At 38.2% G+C, this 23,683-nt stretch overlaps 1 protein-coding gene across 1 annotated transcript; it reads left to right on the forward strand.

Moving 5' to 3' along the window:
• The first annotated feature begins 6,787 nt into the window (after window positions 1–6,787).
• LOC307157218 (mycocerosic acid synthase-like polyketide synthase) lies at window positions 6,788–23,418 on the forward strand. The gene is made up of 6 exons (XM_079869062.1): window positions 6,788–6,858; window positions 6,945–7,098; window positions 15,652–15,812; window positions 16,246–16,452; window positions 16,677–16,858; window positions 16,962–23,418. The coding sequence occupies exons 1-6, from the start codon at window positions 6,801–6,803 to the stop codon at window positions 22,518–22,520; spliced, it is 6,321 nt and encodes a 2,106-aa protein (XP_079725188.1). The 5' UTR covers window positions 6,788–6,800; the 3' UTR covers window positions 22,521–23,418.
• Window positions 23,419–23,683: the final 265 nt, after the last annotated feature.

A 23,683-nucleotide genomic window follows, 5' to 3' on the forward strand; every position in this document is an offset into this window, starting at 1 on the left:
GAAGAATAGCCGCGGCACGTGCCTCGATCAAAGTGTCGTTCTGCTGTCCACGGTCCCCTCCTGGCCCGGCCCGCTCGCCACCTGCGTCCCTGTGACCCGTCTGAGTTGAGGGTCCCCGTCCTCTGGATACTTACCTCTGGGCAGCCTCCGGCACCCGTTCCATCCTTACCGCGAGTACTTACCTGGTTCCAGTCTGAATGGGGTCTGGGTAGCCAAGACTTCCTTGTGAGCCCTGTAAAGAGTATTTACCCAGTGACCTACCTGGATGGTGTGCGTCTTTGATTCCTCTCCGACGAGCCGCAGGGTGTTCACGAACGTCCATCTCGCTCCGGTCCAGGGGGCCCGTCGAATTGCTTCTGGCGACAAGAAGGAAGATTTTAATTAGGACTTTTCAAATTATCTGTTTTTAACACAATAAAGAAATTGTTATTCCTTTATCCTCTGTCTGCTGTTTGGTTCCTTGACACGCTCCTCGAGGCGGTACCCGGTCTCCAGGGGTGGGCGCAGTCTGGCTAGGCCCACCCCGACCTGTGACATGTGTGTGACCATCATATGACAGTAAAAGAGCACACACAAACCTTTTTCTAATATGCAATTGTATTGGAATGGTAAAGAGTGTTGGTCGTGACAGGAGGGTCTCCACTCAAGGAGACAATATGATGAACACATCTAAGGATGTTCCACGTGTGGTTGAAACACCATCATTGGCCTAGAAAGATAACATTCTGGGAGTCAAGACTATAAAGGATGAAGGATACCCTCCCTTCACTGTCACACTCTGTGTCACTCTGTGTGACTGTACGACTGCTGGCCTTTTCTTGCAAGAAAATAAACCTCATCAAAGACTATTGGCAATGTTTGTCTTTTATTCAGTGACTCTTGTTTATCACCACTCCTCCCTGAAGGCTCTCGAGGCGACGGTAAAGCGACTCAAATTTGGCCTTACTCGTAGCCCAGCCTCCCTCATAGTCATACCATTGATAAAGACATGGGCAACTAGAGTGGCTTGAATTTCATCTGAGACTGCTTGTCTTCTTGCCCTTCCTCCTCCTCCTCCTCCTCCTCCTCGATCTCTTCCTTCATGTCTTTCTGGATCCATTGTTACAAAACTCAATAAACTGATTTGGGCCCTTTAATCTATCTATTGAAGGATGTGATTGATGTGTGTTAAATTTTGACTCTTAGTGTTTCCACCTGGGTAATTGTGTCTAACTGAGCTGAAGCTGTGCTGACTTGAGTGAACAATATTGAATGCTAGTGCTTTCTAAAGGACAACATGGTGTGCTTTTTGATAAATTATGCATTATGGTTTTGACATTTTAGTTCAAAAGCCTGGTTATAGTGTTTAAGCAATTGAGAAAAACTGTATTATGTAATGGGTTCAGCAGTTAATGAATTATAATCAACACCTGCAAGTGTACACTTTGAAGAGTAAACATGACATAGAAGGTTACGGTAATTCAACTTTATTAAAACTGCATATGGTAATCAAATTGCACTTCCAAAAGTCATACATTTGTAAAAAAAAAAATATATATATATACAAATTTCTTTTAAGAATAATAAGTAAAACATAAAAAATAAAGGCAGATGAGAAGATTTAATGAACTAAACCGGGTTCTGTACATGGCAGACAGGGGAGCGTAGTCGAAAGCCGGACGATAAAGGTCGGTAACCGGAATCAGTCCCGGAAACATCCACACATCCAGAGGAGCAAAGAAACGAATGAGACTAAATATCAGACTAAATATCAGACACATCAAAGGAAAAACTAAACAGGTTTGCGAGCGGTTACACATTTTCTTTCTCTGTGCCAAAAAAGGAAAACACATTAACGTGCAACAAGTACGCGCTTCAGTCGCCCTCGCAGTGCTGAAATGTCAATTACTCATCATTAAAGTCATTTTGGCTTCATTATGGCTTAGAACTTTTGGCATAAAGTTAAAATATTTGTCGTACCTGACCAGAAGATGTTCAACACTTTTCATAACGGTGAGGATTAAAGAATATCTGAATAATAAAAGAAATGTAACATTAGTCAAGTCATCTTCATTTATACAGCGCTTTTAACTGACCGTTTCAAAGCAGCGTTACAGAGATAATAGGAGATTACAGTAACAGAGATTGTTTAGGCTTTACAGCAGATCTAGAATTACGGTGACGCATTGCTGCCACATACATAATATTTTTTCTACTCAATTATGTCGTAATAACGAGATCTTATGTCGTTAAAACGACATCTTTTTCTCGTAATAACGAGATGCTATGTCGTTAAAACGACATATTTTTTGCCCTTATAAGGACATGTGTAGTCATGTACAAAATATGCCTTTATCCGCATAAAATTTATCGCGCCTTTATCACACTTCTACGTTCAAAAAGCTTAAAAGCAAATAGTAGCAGCCCCCAATCAGGCAAAATTAATCAATGAGGCCCTTTTTTAAAAATATATTTTATATAGGCCTATAAGTTATAGCCTATATATATATATATATAATATATTATATATAGCCTAAGATTTATTTTTGTTAATAGGCTATATCTTCATTACCTAGAGATATAATTAAACAAAAAGTAGTCAAAACACATCTAGCAGAAACATAGCCTAAGTTGTTTATTTTTTACAACATTGTGTTCTTATTTTGTGTAATTAACGAAATGTCAATCTTCGTCTTTATAACAGAAGATACAATACAATACAAAAATCTTCAAGATACAGCCATACAATCTTCACATGTAACGGATTGTCACCTTATAAACAGTCCTTTGTGTGGTAGTGGAATAAAGAAATATATGGTTACCGGTATTATCTTAATTTAAACTTTATTTTATTATTTTGCTAACTCAACTAATTTAATGTAAAGAGCTGGATACTAATTACTAATGAAAATATGTCAAATATTAAACGTAGGCTATTGACTAGAGTTGCCATAGACTAAAGGATTTTCTAGACTAGTATTCATTTAAGCAATTAGGACTAATCACATGTTTATATTCAACCCTGGGTGTATATATTGCTATAGCATATTCCGCGCTCAAGCGCATTGCATAAAACTTGCCGCAAACTAAGCACCGGCAAAAGTAGGCTAATGATATAATAAATGTGTCTGAAAAAAAAATAACGAAGCATTTTAATTGTTTATTAATGAACTAGTCTTTTCTAAATCAGTGCGGTTAGGCACCCTGCAAACATATCTCCATACATCTCCGCTGTAATGTATGAGCCTTTCATACGGACAGGATTACATAATCAGATGGTACCGTACGTATTTGCTTTCGATTGGATTTTTTTCGTTGGTGGACATTTTTTTAATAAACTTTTTATAGTTAGTTATATTTCTCATGTCTGTGAGGCTTGTCTATACACTGTTTTTCAGTTCATTTTTGAGACGTGCTCCAATTCACAGAGATCATGAAAGCGCGCCCTGTTCGTTTTCTTTTATTTTACAAAAGCACAACGTTTTCTTGTTGTTGAGAGTTTACACAAATAAAAGTAGTTGCGACTGATGTATTATTCTTCTCTGTATGACCAGAAATGATGGAGTATTTTAAGTTGTTTCCACTGTTGATAGGAAAATGCGAGTGATGGCACCGTGCAGTGCGCGCTCCACTCCGCACAAACACTCGGAGATGCACTTAATAATAGCGAACATTTATCCAGGTTAACGTTAGAGCGAGCGGCCATGCCAGACGGATAATCCTCTTCATGTTTAACTAATCAAATTCTGTTGCATTTTATTGCGCCAGTTTGAATAGGGCGGCTGAAACACTTAGCCTATACAGATAAACGCCCAACGCTGGTGTTTTTCTTTAAACAAATTCGTTTAGTCTTTAAAATAAATATTGTTTGTGGGCTAATTAATGCCACAATAATTTGTTTATTTTATTGTCTACTTGTATTTTTCATTTTTGTTTTGCATTGAATTCCATTTAAAGGATTTGTTGTGCACCGCAATGCCATCCTCCCATAGAAAGACACGTTAAGCCACCTTTATTTTCTTTATAATAAAGGGTTTCTATGGGAGGAAAACGCTTAACATATAATTAAATGCATTGCGTTCATATTCTGGGCTAATCTGCTTTTCTGTAGGATAGTATGGTTTATTAATAAGGTGTGTACAGCATTTGATCTTTATCACTGAAGTAGCCTATTAAGCCACATTAAGCTTTTTCTTTATTATAAGGGTTTTCTATGGGAGGAAAACGCTTAGCCTAATGTGCATTTAAACGCAATGTTCGTATTCTGGGCTCATCTGCTATTAATAAGGTGTGTACAGAATTTGATCTTTTAACATGAATGTCCATTGGGGGCTGCTATTTCTTCAGCTTTTTGAACGTAGATGTATGATAAAGACATGATTGGCTATCAATTTTATGCGGATAAAGGCATATTTTGTACATGACTACACATGTCCTTATAAGGCCAAGAAAATATGTCGTTTTAACGACATAAGATCTCGTTATTACGAGCAAAAATATGTCGTTCTCTCTATGCAAACTTTAAAAACACGAAACCAGTGAGAACGCTGACGGGGCGCACATGCGTATTACGAGTTCAGTCTATAGGTGTGTGCGTTTGAATATATGTGCGCTGGTGTCAACATTTATAATACACAATTTGTATCGCTTCGGCGTACTCTCGACGCGTCCAGGCACAGGTCCTTCATCAGATCTGGTGTGTGTGTGTGTGTGTGTGTGTGTGTGTGTGTGTGTGTGTGTGTGTGTGTGTGTGTGTGAATCCATGCGCAGGTCCTTCATCAAATCTGGAGTGAGTGAGTGTGTGTGTGTGTGTGTGTGTGTGTGTGTGTGAGTGAGTGTGTCCAGGCGCAGGTCCTTCATCAGATCTGGTGTGTGTGTGTGTGTGTGTGTGTGTGTGTGTGCTTCATTTACTGAGTGAATTAATGACTCATCACCTACTGGCGGTTTTACTTTAATATTTAAAAGCATCATTATCCATTTGTTTTCTGACAGGGAACACATGGTACGAATCACCGCTCCACATTTTGATTGACAGCCGTCACAAACTAGTGACCGTGTTTACTCCTTTCTTTTCAACCATTGGATAGGATTTAAAAAACGGCTGTTGTGTTTGTACTTCTGATGAAGCACTGTTAAACTACGCCTCAAAACGTATAAATAAAATGCTCTGTTAAAAAGGCAAAAGAACGCATGCATGTTTCCTTAATATGAGTATTAAAAACCAACAGACTGATGAAAATGCGGGACATTTACTCAAAATGCGACGTGCGGGACAAGGCGTGAAAATGCCATGTGGTGCAACGCAAAGCGGGACGGGTGGTCACCCTAGGTACAACTCTAAAGAGTTTGAGAACCGCTGGTACTGGGTTTAGGAATAGAACAAAATAAACATCAACACCAAAGCACAATATACCATTGGCCTATTCAGAGGTCACTTACAAAGTAAAGAGGGATTCAAACAAATAGCATATCAATAACAATGTAGAATTTACAGACTGTGAGCTGAAGAGTAATATTCAGATAAAAAATGTGTTTTTGAAGGAGAGAAGGGTGTCCAAATCACTTTCCCACTCCTTTCGGTATGTTTTTTTTATATATATTTTGTCCACTTGGACATCTTTTTAACTTGTATATTTCCCACAGTTGTGTTGCAGGTCTGCGTTTGATTGGTTGTCTCCCCTCTTCCCATTCTTCCACAGCTTTACACGCCCATTCCCCTTTTCCCAACCCTGAGGTGTGAACGACCAGGGGGTATCGTGACACTGTACACTGTTCAAGTTAAAGGAGAAACTCCATCAGGTATAATGGACAGGCCCAGTCAGCTCAGTTCTCCACTGGCCTAAAATATGTCTTGGGTTACATTTCTAAGGTAGAAAAAGTATGTTTTGAAAACATTGGAAATATGATTGTCAAATTATAGGTTGCTATCAAACATAACATCCAGGTTCTTAACCCTCAGGGGTCTGAGGTAGTGGCCACGAACATGACAAACAGTAAAATGATATTCACTTGTCTAATGCAACAGCTAATACCTCTGTGCTGTCAGAGCTGAGAAGGAAAATACTGACCATGCAGTCTTGGATATCATTCATATTCTGCTAATTTAGAGGTTTGGGGGAAATAGGTTATATCTAAATATCAAACATGTGATAATGAGTTGAGTCAACTCAATCTATTTAAAGGAACATTTATAAGAAATTGTTTCATGAGCTAATAAGAAGTCACGTGAAAAATCCTGATCTTTCACTTCTCCTTAAAGCTCAATAAATATTGGGTAGACTCCGCATCATGAAAGCATTTTCAACAAGACGAGATTCAACAAGAGTAACCAGGTAAGTCCATATTTCTCATTTCATTTGCTTTATTTTGTAAATTCTTTATTCATTTGCTCCGAAAATAGTAATAATAATACAAAAGAGAAACTATTAACAAAAGAAAAGTATGGACAGCTTCAGCTTATCAATATATATTATACTACATTTTCATAAAACAATAAATGTATAAAGTTAAAAAATAATTATTTCATATACAGTGGAATATATATCTACTTTTAGAAAAAGTTTCTTTAACCTTTATTTATTTATTAGCTATATTTAAAATTAAAATTAAAATTATCCGATGTTCAGATTGTCTCTAAATTATACAGGACATTTTTTTTTTCTGGTTGACTAGTAGTAATAAGTAAATATATTTTTTTTTTCCTGCTGAAAGAATGCATAAAGAAGAAAGCTAAAATATTAATTGTGATGAATGAATATTAAGTTAACTGCCTCACTGTTTATTTTTGCTGTCTATAGATTGTAACACACGGCACATGAAACATGATGGAGGATGATGTAGAAATTGCCATTGTTGGCATTGGATGCCATTTTCCTGGAGGTAGGCTAACATTATTTTTCATTATTTGTTCATGCTATGATTTTGGCCTTAATAGTATTTACATTGTATGTTCTCCTCTCTTTTAGGCGAGGGACTTGAAAACTTCTGGCGAGTCCTCCTTCATGGAGAGAACTGTGCAGTTCAGATCCCGGACGACAGGTTTAAGCTCTCTCAATGGTACGACCCAGACGAGAGTAAGGCCGGGAAGACGCACACGGCTAAAGCAGCGCTCATCGATGGGTACGTCTTCAGTTCATGTGAACTTATGACTTTCTAATGTACAGTCATTCGCCCCAACCAACAGGTAGTCGGCTATTTTGGTTTGAATGTAAATATATATTTTTTAATCAGGACTAGTATCCTCATAGCAAGTTTATATGATTCACACCAAACGTTTTCAACATGATGCCAAGACAGTGAAGATGTTGGATGTAGAACATCTCAACCGGTGTTGCCATGATGAGGGATTAAAGTAGGTAACAGGAAGAGTCTCATATCTTCTCAACAATTATACATCTTTTATTATGATATAAAACAATACAAATATTAGAAATAAAAACCTTTTTTTCAGTTAAAGTATGTGTAAGTCAGTGTTAATTTTAAATTCTGATTTAGTTTTAGTCTTAGTCTTTTGACATATTTAAGTCATCTGAATTTAAATTTAGTCGACGAAATACAATACAAGATTTGAATGATCTACAGTAGATATAAATCAAGTAAAATTCTGTCGACTAAAATCTTTTACAATAAAAGTTTAGTTAAATTGTAATTGTTAATTTTGACGTGTAGCGCATGCCAACTCGTGTCCCGCCGGGTAGATGCATGTTATGCAGCACGCTACAGTTTAAACGTGCGCATCTACCTCAAACGCAGGACTTCATTCTGACGGGATCTCCTCCCAGATCGTCCCTACCAAACATTTTCATCTAGTTTTTATTTGTTGATGAAAATGTTAAAATATTTTTGTCATAGTTTTAGTCATTTAAAAATTTAAATAAAAGGTTATCGTCTCGTTTTCGTCTGTAAAAAAAAATAACACTGGTGTAAGTAAAAAAAATGGCAGATTAGTGCTATCTGGTTGAATAAATAAAAAAAACATGTCATACATATTATAACAGCATTTGCTAAGAACATTATTCAGGCATCATTACATTTATTTCGACATTATCAAATTCTAAAACCTGTCACAGTGTAGAATTGTATTTATTAATTTATTGAAATGTTGAATCTTCCGACTTAATTTACTGGTAAACACTCTGAGCATTTGATCTCTCTCTCTCTCTCTCTCTCTCTCTCTCTCTCTCTCTCTCTCTCTCTCTCTCTCTCTGTGTGTGTGTGTGTGTGAGCAGGGATGGGCAGTATTTCAGATACATGTATTTAAAATAAGTATTTGAAATACAAAATACTATTTTGTAAAATAGTACAAAATATTTGTAGGTTTTTTTTTCTAAAAAAATCAAATGTAATTTGTATTTAAATACATTTAAGATGAGTATTTTTGTATTTTCAAAATACATACAATACTTTTTGCCAGTCGAAAAACCTGTTTTGCCTGTTTGTCAGGGTTCTGATCTCGTGCATTAACTAGTTCAGAGTCAGACACACCTCTGCCCCCAGTGTGGAAAAGCGTGAATCGATGGAACATTTACTGAATCTAAATTAATTCTAATAAATTTTAGATACACTTTCTAATTTTAATAAACGTATAGAAACAAATAAACTTTACATAAAATAAACATAAAATTACTTAAAAAGCATTGGACTACCTGCAAAAAAAAAAAAAAACCTCAAAAGAGTTTGAAATTCGGTTTTTGCTGTGGAATCAAAACTGATATTGTGAAACCATGATGTATATTGTTACTGAGATTTTGGTCATATCGCCCCTCCATATTCTTTGCTAGATAGCAGAAAATGATCCAACAGTTTTACATACAGTATTAATTTTTTTACTACATTGTAACCTGATTGTCGAGTTCACGCGCATAGGTTTAATATTACTACTTTGGACTTCGACCGAAAACAGGAAGTAAATACAGGTATGTGCGCTGGCTGAATTAACATTACTTTTATTGATATCTTTCACATCTACTGCAGTCAGATTCACCCGTGTTCACTCTGAAGGAATCACTCACATGGCTGGTGCACTTGTAATGACACATCAAGGATGTTAAGAGGCTAAAAGCAGGTTTAAAATTTGCCCCATTGAAGTCAACAGGGTGCAGATTTTAAAAAGAGGATAACACGGTGTAGGCAACACCGATTGTTGTCGTTGTTCTCTGTATTGACAGCACTCCAAATGTACAAAAAAATGAGCTCAATGTTAAAATTGACCGGAGTTCTCCTTTAAGCCGTGCCTGAAAAACCTAAGAAAGTTTGCAGGAACATTAGACCTGTGTAAAACGTAATGTATGTAGTGCTTGGGCTTGGGTGTAACTGAGGGGCTCTATAGCGGCACCAAATGCAGGCTGTGGTCGGGATGGAGTTTCTCCGATATGCACACTCAGTGTGGTCAAGTTCACTTGGTTTTATCTGACTCCACCCAACAGAAAGTCAACCATGTTGGATGGAATGTGCGATTTTTTTTTTTTTCACACAGTTTTGAGGGACTTACCATATGGCGCTATTTTAATGCCATTATTGTAACGCAAGAGCACTTCCATGTAATGTGTGAGCACGAATCTATCCCCTCGCACGCGGATTGCTCCCGCTCAAAACTGGACACGCACTCTCCAATACACAGTGCTCTCTTACGAACCGCCTCTCCTCTCGCTCAGATGCTCAAACTGTGTCCTGTGCACTCACGAATCTTCCCATGTTCTTTCACTAGACATTCATTATCTTCGCTTCTGGATTAAACATTGTCAAAAGTTATCAACCAATCAGAATAGACTTTCAACTTCTGGAATTTTTGCGAAAATCAAAGACAGATCTATAATTTCTTTACAATTAAATAATCTTTAATAATATTAATCAAACATATCTTAAAAATAGCTCGGAATGAGGTGCTTGGATGATTTGTTTGGAAGTAAAATAATGGCAAATGTTTCTGAAACAAAAAAGCCTGTTGAATTGCACTACTTGAAAAAATATGCATTGCATTAACCCTGCTTGCATTTTAATGCATTATTTTTTCAGGGCTTGCAATTTAATGGGCTGAAATTCAACATGGTTGTATTTAAGCTGTGCATATTTCAATTCAAAACATTTCACACACATTTTCATTATTAAAAAATCAATAATCCATATTCACCTTTCAGATTGCACTTCCAAAATATGCATTATGTTTAAAAATACAACCTATAATATTTGACAGGCAATTTTCGGTCCATTTTATTTCGCTTCCACAAATTCAGTGGTTCAAATTCGACAGAAAATTCAACATTTGCCGATCTACTGAAACTGAACAGGCAGACCAGGCTGCTCCTTGAACAGAGGGCGACTGAAGCGCGTACTTGTTGCACGTTAATGTTTTTTGCTTTTTCTGAAACGCACAGAGAGAAAAAAAAATGTTTGTAACCGCGCGCACACCTATTTATTTTTACTTTGATTTGTCATCGCATTCGTTTCTTTGCTAGATCTTCTCATGTCTGCTCATGCTAGTTAACATTAGCCCACTCCCATGTATTTAATATGTTTTTTTTTCTCACAAGCGTATAACTTTTGGAAGTGCAATTTGATTACCATATGCAGTTTTAATAAAGTTGATTTAACTAACCTTCTATGTCATTTTAACTCTTCACAGTGTACACTTGCAGGTGTTGATTATAATTAATTTAATTTGCTGTTAGGCCCATAAATAATAATAAGGATAAACAATATTTTAAAAAGTATATAATTATCTAAATTAAAAATTAACCACAAAACATAACATGCTAAATGGGGGATATCTATATCTAGCATAAAAAAAAAACAGAACGCCGTCTCTCAGTTGCTGAATGTCGCGCTACAACGTTGCTACAGCCCTGTCGCGTCTTACAATTCTACGTTGTTTCAATGTTGCGACGTTGCCATAGCAGAAATGCAACGTTCCACAGACGTTGCCACAACTTAAATGTGTTTGCTGGGTCTCTCTCTCTCTCTCTCTCTCTCTCTCTCTCTCTCTCTCTCTCTCTCTCTCTATATATATATATATATATATATTACTAGAGTTGGTACTCAACCAGAATAATACTTTTACCGCCGGGGACGTGCATTTGCTGTCTTTTACCTCTAAGAGGCGCTACAATCAAAGACTTTGAAAAGTGTCAGTTTATTCTCTCTATTACGTAATCTGGTAGCAGACAAATTCAAGTGAAACGTTTTAGTTAAACGACAATACTGAAATTACAGTACAAATTTAGAACTGAAACAAATGGTAGGCTTCTATTATTGCATCAAATTTAAGTAAAGTAGGCTAAACGTTAACATTGTGTGCCCAGTTTTTCTATAAAGGCTCTGCATCTCAGGTTATGCATATATTAGGCATTATACTTTGTGTTATTCTAATTTGTCAGTATATGTATTAACTGAAACAACAGTGACATAAATTAAACAAAATTTATTCACAGAATTTATTCACTGTATTCTCGCGTTTTGCTCGCTGGTTTCTCTATAGAGCTCCCCCTACAGCTTCGGAATAGATATCTGACAACACTGTCGAAAAACTCGTTGGCGACTCTCAGATACCAGAGGCTATAGATCAACGACATAAAAGCAGACGGGACATTCTTTAAAACGTCTTCATTCGGGTTCGAACAGCATGAGGGAGCGCAATAATGACAGAATTTTAGCAGATTTTTTTGCCGTAAAGCAATTCGTTACATCTCGAGACCTGATATCACGCAATACTTCCTGACGCTGAGGTCGGCGGCTTTTCGGCTCACACTTTAATTTAAACATTGTCAGGACTTGCTAACCAATGTTAGTAGGTAACAGTTGTGTTTTAGCATTTTTTATTATATTAAGAATTAAATAGGCTTACAGTTGGTTGTTATGGTTAACATCATTTTTTATTTTATTTTATTTTTTAATAAATAATGAAAACATTTCAACATAAAACATTGTAATAGAACAATTTAACATCAAATAGGCGTTGCATGAGTGTAAGATGTTAAGCTTTCAGACGATATTCTGTGGTCAACGCTACAACATGTGCCTCGCCGCGCTTCAGGCGGTCCGAGTTCGAAACGCAGCTCTATGAACAGTTTCCATGATTTTGTCTCTAGTTTAATATTTGTCGAAAATAACATTTATTGATTCGAAACACTTTTCAGAGCTTTGTTATTCCATTGTCTGACGTTTTTATTAATTGGCGTTTAGACAATAACATTGACGCCTACATGCCGTTAACCGATGTTGGCCGACAGCGTTTACGTTTTAGCGTTCTTGATGCTTAAATAGGTAACAGTTTATTAAAGTCAAGCGTTTCGTTTAATTATCAGTGGCACATTACAACATAAATGTGCTATTCCAGTAGAGCCGCTGTTGCACTGCACAGACGACAAAACCCGAAGGTGATGTTGTAGGAGATCATCAGACAATTGCACCAGAAAATGAAGATGATGAAGATCCTCTTTAATCTGCTAAATTACAGTTTTGTGAATCATTCACAAAACTGAGACGACTGACAGTGATACCCGGCCATAGCAACGAAAGAACATTTTCAAAACAGATCCATAGGCCTACATTAAACAACTCCAAAAAACTATAGAAAATACAAAAAATAATAGACTAATTAAATAGTATTGTTTTCAATATAAAAACCAATGAAATTAAAACCCCATCGTACATTTCAAGGTTTAAATAAAGAGTCGGGACAGTTTGTTTATTTATTTAAAACACAGGATCGAGTGACTCATCCCTTTGCGAGGCAAAATGACACATATAGAACCGCATTCTTCCGACATGCTAAATTTGTATTGCCAAAGATATAATAGTACAAAGCAACATAAATTTAGAACAATTGTTTTTCTTTGCCTCGCTCTCGCAGACACACTGGTTCTCGTTGTTTCTTTTGTCTCCTTCACTGCGCATGCCGTGTCTCTCTTGATATTAAATGTTTCAGGATAGAAACACATCATATATCTAATAGAACTCTATATGTCACGTGTCAACAATGACGAAAAAACAACTAACAAATTATTTAGCCATTGTTGCTTAAAAGAAACGGAATGCCTTGTTGAATTCACCGTACAATGAAACGAGTTTGATCGCGAATTAAAGAGCTCTGTATCTGCTGCTCACTCGCATTCGTTTAGTTGGCATGAACGCGTTTCGTCAACAGTTCATGTTTAGATAAGGTCAGATTGTTGATAATCATACACACTGTTCAAACATTGTAAAACTATACAAAAACAGTTGAAACCACTGGATTGAACACTCCAAATTAAAAATAATATATGAAATCCTTTAAATACATCAGCAAATTTTAATAAGATATAGGGCCTATTTGGACACATCGAGAGATTTATCCTGAAAGGAACTTTGCCTGCTCTTTAAGATAAAATCTGTATCATCAGGCTGGCTATCCAACACTCTCCATATGAAAGCGGGGCGATAAACACCTTTATTGTCTCGCACCCCCACGATAAAGCCACTGAACTGCCCCTCCAAACACAGGCTCTCTGAGAGGAGAGTCTGAGACAAAGAGAAGTCGCTATTAAAGGATTATTATAATTTTATATAAATATAAAACCAGTCCTAATTGAAAGATAGCAAGTTGACAAAAAGATTCCAATATTGGGTGATAATATAGCATAACAAGCTATTTTTTTGTATGCCGGTCATTTTTGACCGGGAACACCTCAAGTGACTGTGCCATTTTGTACAAAATAAAAGCATTAAAAAAAAACACCCTAATTAAACATTAAAGCACATTTGTGTGATAAACAGAGCAATTTTTCTTCATATTGTATTTAATATTGTGAAAATTATTAATAAATAAAGCTTTTTTTTTCTAAAAAAATTAGATGCCTACTCTCAGATAAATGAGGCCTGTGATTAATCAGATGCAAATAGAAATATAAAACCAGTCCTAATTGAAAGAGAACAAGTTGACAAAAAGATTTTGGGTGATAATATAGCATGATGAGATATTTATAAGCCATTTTTTGTAGGCCGGGAACACAAGAAGTGTAACAAGGTGACAAAACCCCTCCTAAAAAAGTACGAAAATTTTCAAAAAACATTTGAGAAGTAGTTATACCCTTTGTGAACAAAGTCACTAAGCTTCAGTCCAATGGGATAACATTAACTTAGCCTGGCTAACGTCAGACCAAGTCTCATTTGAGACTTGGTTTGGGAACCACGTGTTCATTTTCTCGTATTTGAGGCGTGGTTTACGAATGCCCAGAACCGTTTATTGGGCGCTATGAATGTCTATCAAATATGCCTATATGTAGCTCATAGCCAATCGCTTCAATTATACCAGATGACGTATGTAGAGTGACAGAAATTCGACGAGGAAAAAGACGATGGGTCAAAGATTTATTTGTACACGATGGCGTTTAGCGAATATTACCGTTTGTGCAAGATAAACATGAGGGTAGAAGGTAACGTTGAGTCTGATGCCATGTTGGATCCATAGATATAAACAAACTGCTTTGGTGTCGTCATCGTCTTGCTGCTCCCTCCCCGTTCTGTGATTGGTTCCCTTTTTCAGGGGAAAATCTGGTCCATGGTTAACATTAACTAGTATTTTCGGGAAAAATTAAATCTTCTCCGGGTCAAAATGATCTGAACACAGCCTGAGGGTTAATAATAAAATTATTACTTTATAACATGCAGTTTCAACTCCACCAAATCTTTGTTTGTTTCATTGTTATACAGTAAATGTCAATAGCTCTTGTTTTGATTTTTCATGTTTGTTGTAGGCTTATTTGGAAATTACCATAGATGTAGTATTTCATCCTTACTGTTAATTGACACCAGCCACACTTACGTTTCAATTGCGGCAATTGCTGCTGTTTTGCAAAATGTCCCTTTGCGGCGGTCATTTCGTGAATGACTTTGAAATGAGAAATAATTTTTGCCGCGGTGACTTTTGCCCCAGTGGCTAGTGTGGCGGTTAATAGGCATTCTGGTTGACTACCTACTGTATATATATAATTCATTAATTCACACTACTTTATCTCTGTGTCTGATTCAAAGCGGGCAGATTGTTTGATCTGACAAAAGCAGTAACTGACAAAAATAACTGTCAGTTTTACCCTTCCAGTCAAATATTGCACTGAAAACATAAATAACAGCTTTAAAGGAGTTGTATGTAAATTTATGACTGTCCTAAAGCACAAAAATACAATAATATGGTTGAAGATATTCATAAAAACATTGTAAGTGCACATACTTTAACACTTTGCACCGTGCAGTTCCTTGCCTCCGTGTTGTGCATAAAAATGCATTAAAATGTAATGCACAGCTAGCCGTGGATTATCCCTGTTTAATTAAAAGGTACCAGAATACAGGAAATAGCATCTAGACCAGCAAAAAAAATTCTGGGGGAGGACCCCCCCCCCCACACACACACACACACACACACATTTTTTTGCTTCCGACACCCATGCTTTCATGCTATTTTTATAGGGTAAGGGATAGGGTTGTTGTTAGGGTTAATGTGGGTTTATCCCATACAGTGAAAGTGCACTAACTTTCAAAGTATCATCATGTTCCGCTGAAGAAAATAAGTCATACAGGTTTGGAATAACATCACGTGAGGATGAGGGATGATGGAATTGTTCTTTTTGGGTGAACTCTCTCTGTAGGATCTGAACTCCAAAAGCAATAACCCCATCATCATTTACCTTTTATTCTATGTAGCTTGAATGAGTTTGACTACAAGTTCTTCGGCATCAATAATACTGAAACAATCACCATGGACCCTCAGCACAAACTTTTGTTGCAGTGCACCTACAGGGCCCTAGAGGATGCTGGGATACCAATGGAAAAGGCCAGTGGAACACGCACAGGAGTATTTTTGGGTAATATATGAGCTAATATAAGATGCATTAAAAAAGTTTCTTTTGGTGTCTTTAATCCCAGTGAAAAAAGTATATGCACTAACTGCATGGGAAGTACCTTCGGAGCAACCTCTGGTTAAGATTCATTGCTAAATAGCACATACATTTTCTCAGTTTTTCCCGCTATTCAAAAGAGGGATCTAACTTGTCCTGACCTCAATATGTGCACTTGTGCTTTAACTCATTTGTGTCACAGCACAAACAGCACACAAGGTGTCCACAGCTAAGGGCTGGTAACATAAATGTTGCTTGTCTGAGCCCTGCAACTGTTGTTGCTTTGAGCAAGGCACTTAACCTTAGGTTGCCTTGTAATAGGAATACAGTAATTGACTATGGACAAAAGCATATTGCCAGCTAACATGTCTAACATGTTTTTTGTTTGCTTGTTTTTCAGGACTCATGAACAGAGACTTTGAGCTGGCAAATGTGAGGAATAATCCGAAATACATAGACCACACCACAGGCACTGGCTCTGCAATGAGCATAGCTGCCAACCGCATCTCATACATCTTCAACTTCACTGGACCCTCACTGACCCTTGACTGTGCCTGCTCCTCATCCCTCGTCGCCCTCCACTTAGCTTGTCAAGCCATAAAACAAGGTAGTCTTCAAAAATATATGTATGTAAACCATGTGGATGAATTGATTTGCACATTTTAAGAATCCATATACTGTATATTGTATGTGTACTAATATACAGTACTGCACAAATTACATTAGATGCTTCATGTTTTAAGTATGTTTTGCCTTTGAATTAATCAAACAAATGATTAGCCATTAGGCTCCCCTATCCCCCTAAGTTGTGTGGTTACCTGTATTCAACAGGAGACTGTGACATGGCCTTGTGTGGCGGTGTGACCTGTATATTGGAGCCGACCATTTTTGTGACTCTCTCCAAGGCAAAAATGATCTCCTCTGATGGAACGAGTAAACCTTTCAGCAGCAAAGCAGACGGATATGGCAGAGGTGAAGGATGCGGGGTCGTTTTATTAAAGCCTCTGAAAAAAGTAAATAAAAAGATTGTCTCATATAAACACAACACAATGACAGCAATGTACCTAATGATAAACTACTGCAAGAAACACCCATATGTTGTCTGTATTTTGACAGGCTTTTGAAGACCATGATCATATTTGGGGTATCATCAGCAAAACTGCAGTAAATCAAGATGGCCACACCGTTAGTCCAATCACCAAACCATCCATGGTACAGCAGGAGGAGCTGCTCAGAAAAATCTACTCAACAGAGACTGATCTGACTGGTGTCCAGTACATTGAGGCTCATGGGACTGGGACTCCAATTGGAGATCCAATAGAGGCAGGTAGCATCTCAAAAGTCATTGCCAAAGCAAGACCTCAAAAGTTAGGGCCACTCATCATTGGTTCTGTTAAAAGCAATATTGGACACACAGAATCTGCCGCAGGTGTTGCAGGGCTCATAAAGGTTGTTTTGATGATGCATCATGAAACCATAGTGCCATCATTGTTCTACTCATTGGAAAACTCCAGCATAGACACTGAATCTCTCAATATCAAAATCCCAACCACAGCAGAAAAATGGATAAGTGACCGCAGATCAGGGAGGTGTGCAGGAATCAATAACTTTGGGTTTGGTGGAACAAATGCACATGCAATTGTCAGACAATATGTGCAGTCAGAAAAGCCAAAAGCTCAGCAGATCAGCAAATCCCATCAGTATTTTGTGGTCTCTGCAGCCTCCGAAAAATCCTCAAAAAATATTATTAAAGATATGGCAGAACAGATCAGCAAAGGGAAAATATCAGATCTACAGTCTTTACTGTACACATCTGCATGTAGAAGAAGTCACTTGAAACACAAATACAGAAAAGTATTTCAAATATCAACATTGGAAGACTTGAAAGAGAAACTTACTGCTTCTGTGGAGAAAAAGCTTGCACCGTCAAAGACAGACCCCAAGCTAGTTTTTGTGTTTTGCGGCAATGGTGTTACCTATCAGGGTATGTGCAAGCAGCTCCTAAAACAAGAGCCAGTTTTCAAAGATGAAATTGTGAAGATTGAAACTCTGTTGCAAAGCTATAGAAGTTTGAATCTGATAGAGATGCTGGAAAGTGAATCTGAGAAAAGTACAGAGCCGTCTGATCCAAAGATTGTCCAGCCTCTTCTGTTTGCTATTCAGGTTGCTGTTGTCAAACTCCTGAAACACTGGGGCATCAGTCCTGATGCTGTTTTGGGGCACTCTATTGGAGAAGTCGCTGCAGCTCATTGTTCTGGTTTGCTGTCACTTGAAGATGCAGTGAAAGTCATCCACTATCGCAGTTCTCTACAAAGCACTGTGACGGGAGGGAAGATGCTGGTAGTCAGTAATATGGCTGTTTCTGAAGTCTTGAAAATTATTCCATCTTATTCAGGGAGGGTTTGTCTGGCTGCTTATAACAGCCCTCAGTCCTGCACCCTTTCAGGAGATGCAGATGACATTGACAGGCTGCAACAGAATTTGAGCAACTCAGCCAGAGGAAAAGATTTGTTCCTTCGCATTTTAGATGTACCTGCAGCATACCACAGTCACAAGATGGATCCCATTTTATCCAAAGTGGAACAGAGTATAGGCTCATTGCAGGCACATAATTTGGAGACAGAATTGTTCTCAACAGTGACAGGTGTTAGTTTGTGTTCCTCAGATTTTATTACTGGTGAATATTGGGCAAAGAATATCAGAGAGCCAGTTGAATTTGAACAAGCTGTAAGGTCTGCAGCTAAAAACAATAGGAGTGTGATATTTGTTGAAATTGGTCCAAGAAGATCTTTGCAGAGGTACATCACTGAGACTCTGGGAAATGACTTCACTGTGATTCCCTCAGTGCAGCCTGATAAAGATCATGAGACCATGCTTGCAGTTGTTTCCAGACTGTTTGAGCTTGGGATCAAAGTGGACTGGGAAGTGTTCTACAAAGGTTTTGAGGCTGAACCAGTTCCCTACCCACGATACCAGTTTGATGATGTGAAGAGAGATGTCTTCCCTTCATATATGCAGTTGATCAGTCCCACTGGCAACCATCCAGTAGTTACACAAATGGGTACAGACAGTTCAGTGTTTAGCTGTGATTTATCCTCTGAATCAGTGGCCTTCCTGCAGCACCACAAGCACAGAGGAGTTGCCATCATTCCCGGGGCATTTTATGTAGAGTTGGGTTTAGCAACTTACATGGTATATGCAAAGCCTAAAGTCCTACTAAGTTCTCTGCAGCTCAGCATAACATTCCAGAGTCCATTCGTTTTCACCCAGAATGCCCCAGATATAAAAGTACAGCTGGATCCATCTGACCAGGCTGATAACACATGCAACTTCAAAATACAGTCTACTTCTGCAGTCTATGCGTTTGGCACAGTAGAAGCAAAACCAGGTAGAAGTCCTGAAGAACAGTTCATTTCATTAGACTGCATTTTCAAAAGATGCACATCCCACATGACTAATGAAGAACTCTACAATAATCTAAGTCAAACAGGATTTGAGTATGAATCTGTCTTCAGAAATAATGCAGATGTTTATTGTGGGGAAGAATACAGAGAGGCTATATCTATTGTGAAGATCCCAAAGGAATTACTGCCTCAATTACATGACTATCACCTTCACCCTGTGGTCTTGGATTACGTTATGCAACTTGTTCTTGCAACTATAGGGGGTGTATCAACAAGACCTCAATTTCCTGCACAAATAGAAAGCCTGACTGTTTTTGAACCATTGCAAGAGGAGATGGTTGTTTATCTGAGAGCAGTACATATGGGAGAAGATGATTTTGACATTTGTGGCTGCTTAGCCAATAAACAGGGTAGGGTGTTGGTTGAACTGAGGCATGTGAAGATCAGAATGCTAGGAAGTCGTTCCCATGTAGTCGAGGAGTACTTCTACCATAACAATTTCAGTATCATCTCTGAAGTTGCCACATTTGATACACCAATTAAGGCACTGGTCTTTTCTGACCAGGTAGGAATTTCTGAAGCTTTGCAACAGTACTTGGACCCAACATCTAGATATGTGTCTTCTTCATACAGTAACACACTGTTAGAAGATGGAGTTGAACTTCTTTTGTCAAAACTGAACATTTCAAATGTAAAGAAAAACTTCCAGGAAATTTTGTTCATGTGGGGTGATGCAGACCTATCCTCTCTTGAATCAGAGCAGGTCTTGGACAGTGTGGCAGGGTGTTGTGAGATTTTCCGAAAGCTTGTCACATATCTCAGGGCACTTCATTTCCCAGGCGATATCAGAGTAATAACCTATAGGTGCTCTGAGAGCTTAGTGGAGCACATAAACCCTGGGTTTGTTCTGTCAGGCATGACAAGAGCATGTGTAGCTGAGCTGCCAGAACATTCCTTCCAGCTGATTGACATGGGCTCTGATACTTTTGAAGACATCAAAGCTCTGGTTCAGGTCCTCAGATCATACCCCTGTAACAAATATCCAGAGATAGTAGTGAAGGAGGGCAAAATTCTCAAGCCTGAAATCAACCACACACCTTTGCCAACCATGGCAATCTCTTCAAGAAACGTCCACATGTTGCAAAATGAAGACTTCATTTTGCAAACATCTGACCCATATATAATGGCAAATCTCTCAGCAAAAAATATGGATAATCATACTGAACTGAATCAAGGAAAACACATTGAGCTTCACCTCAGTAAAATCTGTGTTCATTCATCAGATTACTTTCCAGTCAGCATTTCTGACCTGAAGTATGGCCAGACATTGTATTGGAACAAGCACACAACTGAAAACCATAAGCTCTTGGCCCTTGACTTCAGTGGCACTGTCACAGCTGTGGGTAAAGATGTCAGAGAATTTAAAGTCGGTGATCATGTTGTGTCTTGTTACCCTGTGGCTGCCACATCTAAAGTAGTTCTCCCAGCAGCTGTTTGCTGCAAAGCAGAAATGCTTTCATTCCTGAATGACGTGCCTTGTGTCTCTTATATGGTACTGGCTTGGGAGATCCTGCATGAGTCTTTACCCAAAGCTAAACAGACATGGAAACTGGGAATTTTCTCCACAGTTCCTGACTCAGCTTTGATGAATGTGCTAATTACTATTGCAAACAGATCCGGTTGGAATGTCAGAGTGAGCACCCAGGCTGATCAGCTGTCTTGTGATTTTAGTGAGGTTGTGGGAGCTATTCTTCTACCTCCTTGTAATGTAGAAATCGCTGAAATAGCTAGTAGTGTTAGTGGCATCAAAGACATTGTTCTTGTCTATGACAACCAGACAGAATTTCCATTCAATACTACAACATTCCGAGGTACAAATGAGGAAGTCCGCTTTCATGCCCTCCTCATGTCCCAGATAATGCAAAAAGGGTCTCTGCAAATGCAAATGCCACACATCTACAGTTGGCTGAACTCCATGCACTTGGACAGAAAGTCCTTATATTTGGATGCAAAAGCTAATCAAAGAGTGAAATCTCAAGACACTGATCTTCTTTCTGTAAAAGAATCTGAATCATACTTCAGATGCCAGATCATACCCATTATCATCCTGAACAGTGAAGACAAGCACCAGCTGTCTGACATTCCAGTAATGTCCAAACAGAGTCTATTCAAGAAAAATGCTGTCTATATTGTCACAGGTGGTTTAACAGGGTTGGGCTTTGAGACTGTAAAGTTTATTGCTCAGAAAGGAGGAGGGAACATTGCCATTCTGTCTAGGAGTAATCCAAACCCTCAGATGCAACAAGAGATTAGTCAGGTCAGTAGTGATTGGGACTCTGTCATTAAGTCTCTGCCATGTGATGTTTCTGTATCTGAGCAAGTGGACCAGACAGTTGTTAACATTGGAAAACTATTTCCATCCAGTCCCATCAAAGGGGTGTTTCACAGTGTGGTTGTCCTGCATGATGGGCTGATTGAACGTCTTGACAAATCTCTTTATGAGAAAGTCATGAGGCCAAAAGTAAACGGAGTGATTAACCTTCACCGTGCTACCATTCAGTGCAATCTGGATTACTTTGTGTGCTATTCCTCCATCTCAGCCTTCATTGGGAATGCCTCACAATCTAATTATGCTGCGGCTAATACATTCATGGACACTTTCTGTCAGTATCGCAGAAACATTGGGCTTTCTGGACAGTCCATTAATTGGGGGGCTTTGAATCTTGGTCTTTTGTTGAACAAAGTCCATATCCATAGATTTCTGGAGGCAAGGGGAATCATTCTTTTGGAGATTCCAGAAATCCATGAAAGTCTTGAGCAGTGCCTCTTGATCAACAAACCTCAACAGGTTGTATGCAGATTCAATTTAAAAAACAACTGGAATAACATTCTCAGTCAGAACAAATCACTGAAGGTACGCTTGTTCAAAATAGGAGAGGAAGCCATCATTAAGACTGGAGTGAACATTTCTAGACCTGAACAACCCATGATATCATCCTCACCACGTGATTATCTGAGGTTCATGATTAGTGAAACGACTGGTGTTGAGATGGATGAGCTGAATGATGATGTTCATCTTTTCGATTTTGGCATTGACTCAATGTTAGCCATGACTCTGCAGAATAGTATCTTCAGTGATAGAGGTGTGAATGTCCCTCTAGTGACTCTTCTGGATCCAAATAGCACACTGGCAACTGTTATCAAAGTCCTGGAGGAGAATTGTGTTGACGAATATCAGAGTGAAGATGAGAGAAATTCCACATACTTATAATGGTGATTTGTATTGAAGGGGGTGGATTGGAATCCACTGCTGCTTCAATGTATATGTAATGAGTGATTATCATCAAGGTATTAATCAATATTTTTCCTTCTAAATATCACATGAGTTGAATGACTTCTCTGGAGATTTTATTTTGTTATTGAAATTACCAGTGTGATTACTGAAATTTTATTTTCATGTATTCTTTTTAATGTCAGTATTTGATATTTGAGTGTAGTAACAGTGCTTGCTCATTTAGCCCGGCTTCCAGAAATTAAATAGGGACTGGTTTTGTGTTGGTGTTTGTCTTCAACGTGTTCAAACAAATAGGGGTCATTGAAGCCAATAGTTTAAGGGACCATTTCTTTGTTAAAGCCTTACTTAGACTAAAATGTAGCTCTCCTTGAGAAAGAACGCATTATCTTGATGTTTTGAGACGAGACTCCTGTTTATAGTTAGAGCCTGGCCAAATCCAACCTTGCAAAAGATGTGTGTCGGGTGTATGTGTTAGTCTTCTTGCTTACAGGTTAAGGAACCACTGCCATTATTGGAGATTGACTGAGTTGTTGTTCGGGACATGCTGGCACCCAGCAACCAAAATCTGTGACCCGGAAGGTCACGACGTGCCTAACTTCAGGGTCCGAGTTTCAGCTGCATAATCTATGGAGATATGCTTCTGTCTATCTGTATATGTGTGGAAAATTACTATGTTTATCAATTTATTAGCCAATCAGAATCATTCAACCTGTAAGCAATGACGTAGCTTAGACCTTGGAAATGGTATAACTGCTGTGATCTGTGTAACTGTAAGCGGGGCGGCCTACGAACTCCTGTGTGAGTCTTGAAGCTGAACTTCTGCTGATGAAACTGCAAACTATCTTCAGTAAAACTTTTCTTCAATTTTTTATAATTCTGACTCCGGGTCTTCTTTCAAACATCTGATCCTTGGGTCCTAAACTGTTAACCCCTAACAGTATTTCTCCACAGCAGTCTTTTTGAAGCCTCAAAACAAATAATATTGTTTTAGGAAATTCATGAACTTTTGAAGTGAAATGGGTGTATAGCATGCTTTGTACTACAGTACTTGATTAAACAATCCACCTTTCTGAATAAGGTATTTAGCAGATTTTCCAATATTACAACTACATTTCACCAAACTCTGTTGTTTCTGGGTG

Source organism: Squalius cephalus, assembly GCF_949319135.1.
Source record: "Squalius cephalus genome assembly, chromosome: 1".
In the NCBI taxonomy this organism is placed as follows: Eukaryota; Metazoa; Chordata; class Actinopteri; order Cypriniformes; family Leuciscidae; genus Squalius; species Squalius cephalus.

Bases quoted from the DNA above. Each gene is read 5' to 3' on its own strand.
- LOC307157218 (XM_079869062.1), top strand. From the start codon at position 6,801: ATGATGGAGGATGATGTAGAAATTGCCATTGTTGGCATTGGATGCCAT. The intron at 16,453-16,676 runs GTAGTCTTCAAA...TGTATTCAACAG, and splicing joins TTGTCAAGCCATAAAACAAG to GAGACTGTGACATGGCCTTG. The intron at 16,859-16,961 runs GTAAATAAAAAG...GTATTTTGACAG, and splicing joins TATTAAAGCCTCTGAAAAAA to GCTTTTGAAGACCATGATCA.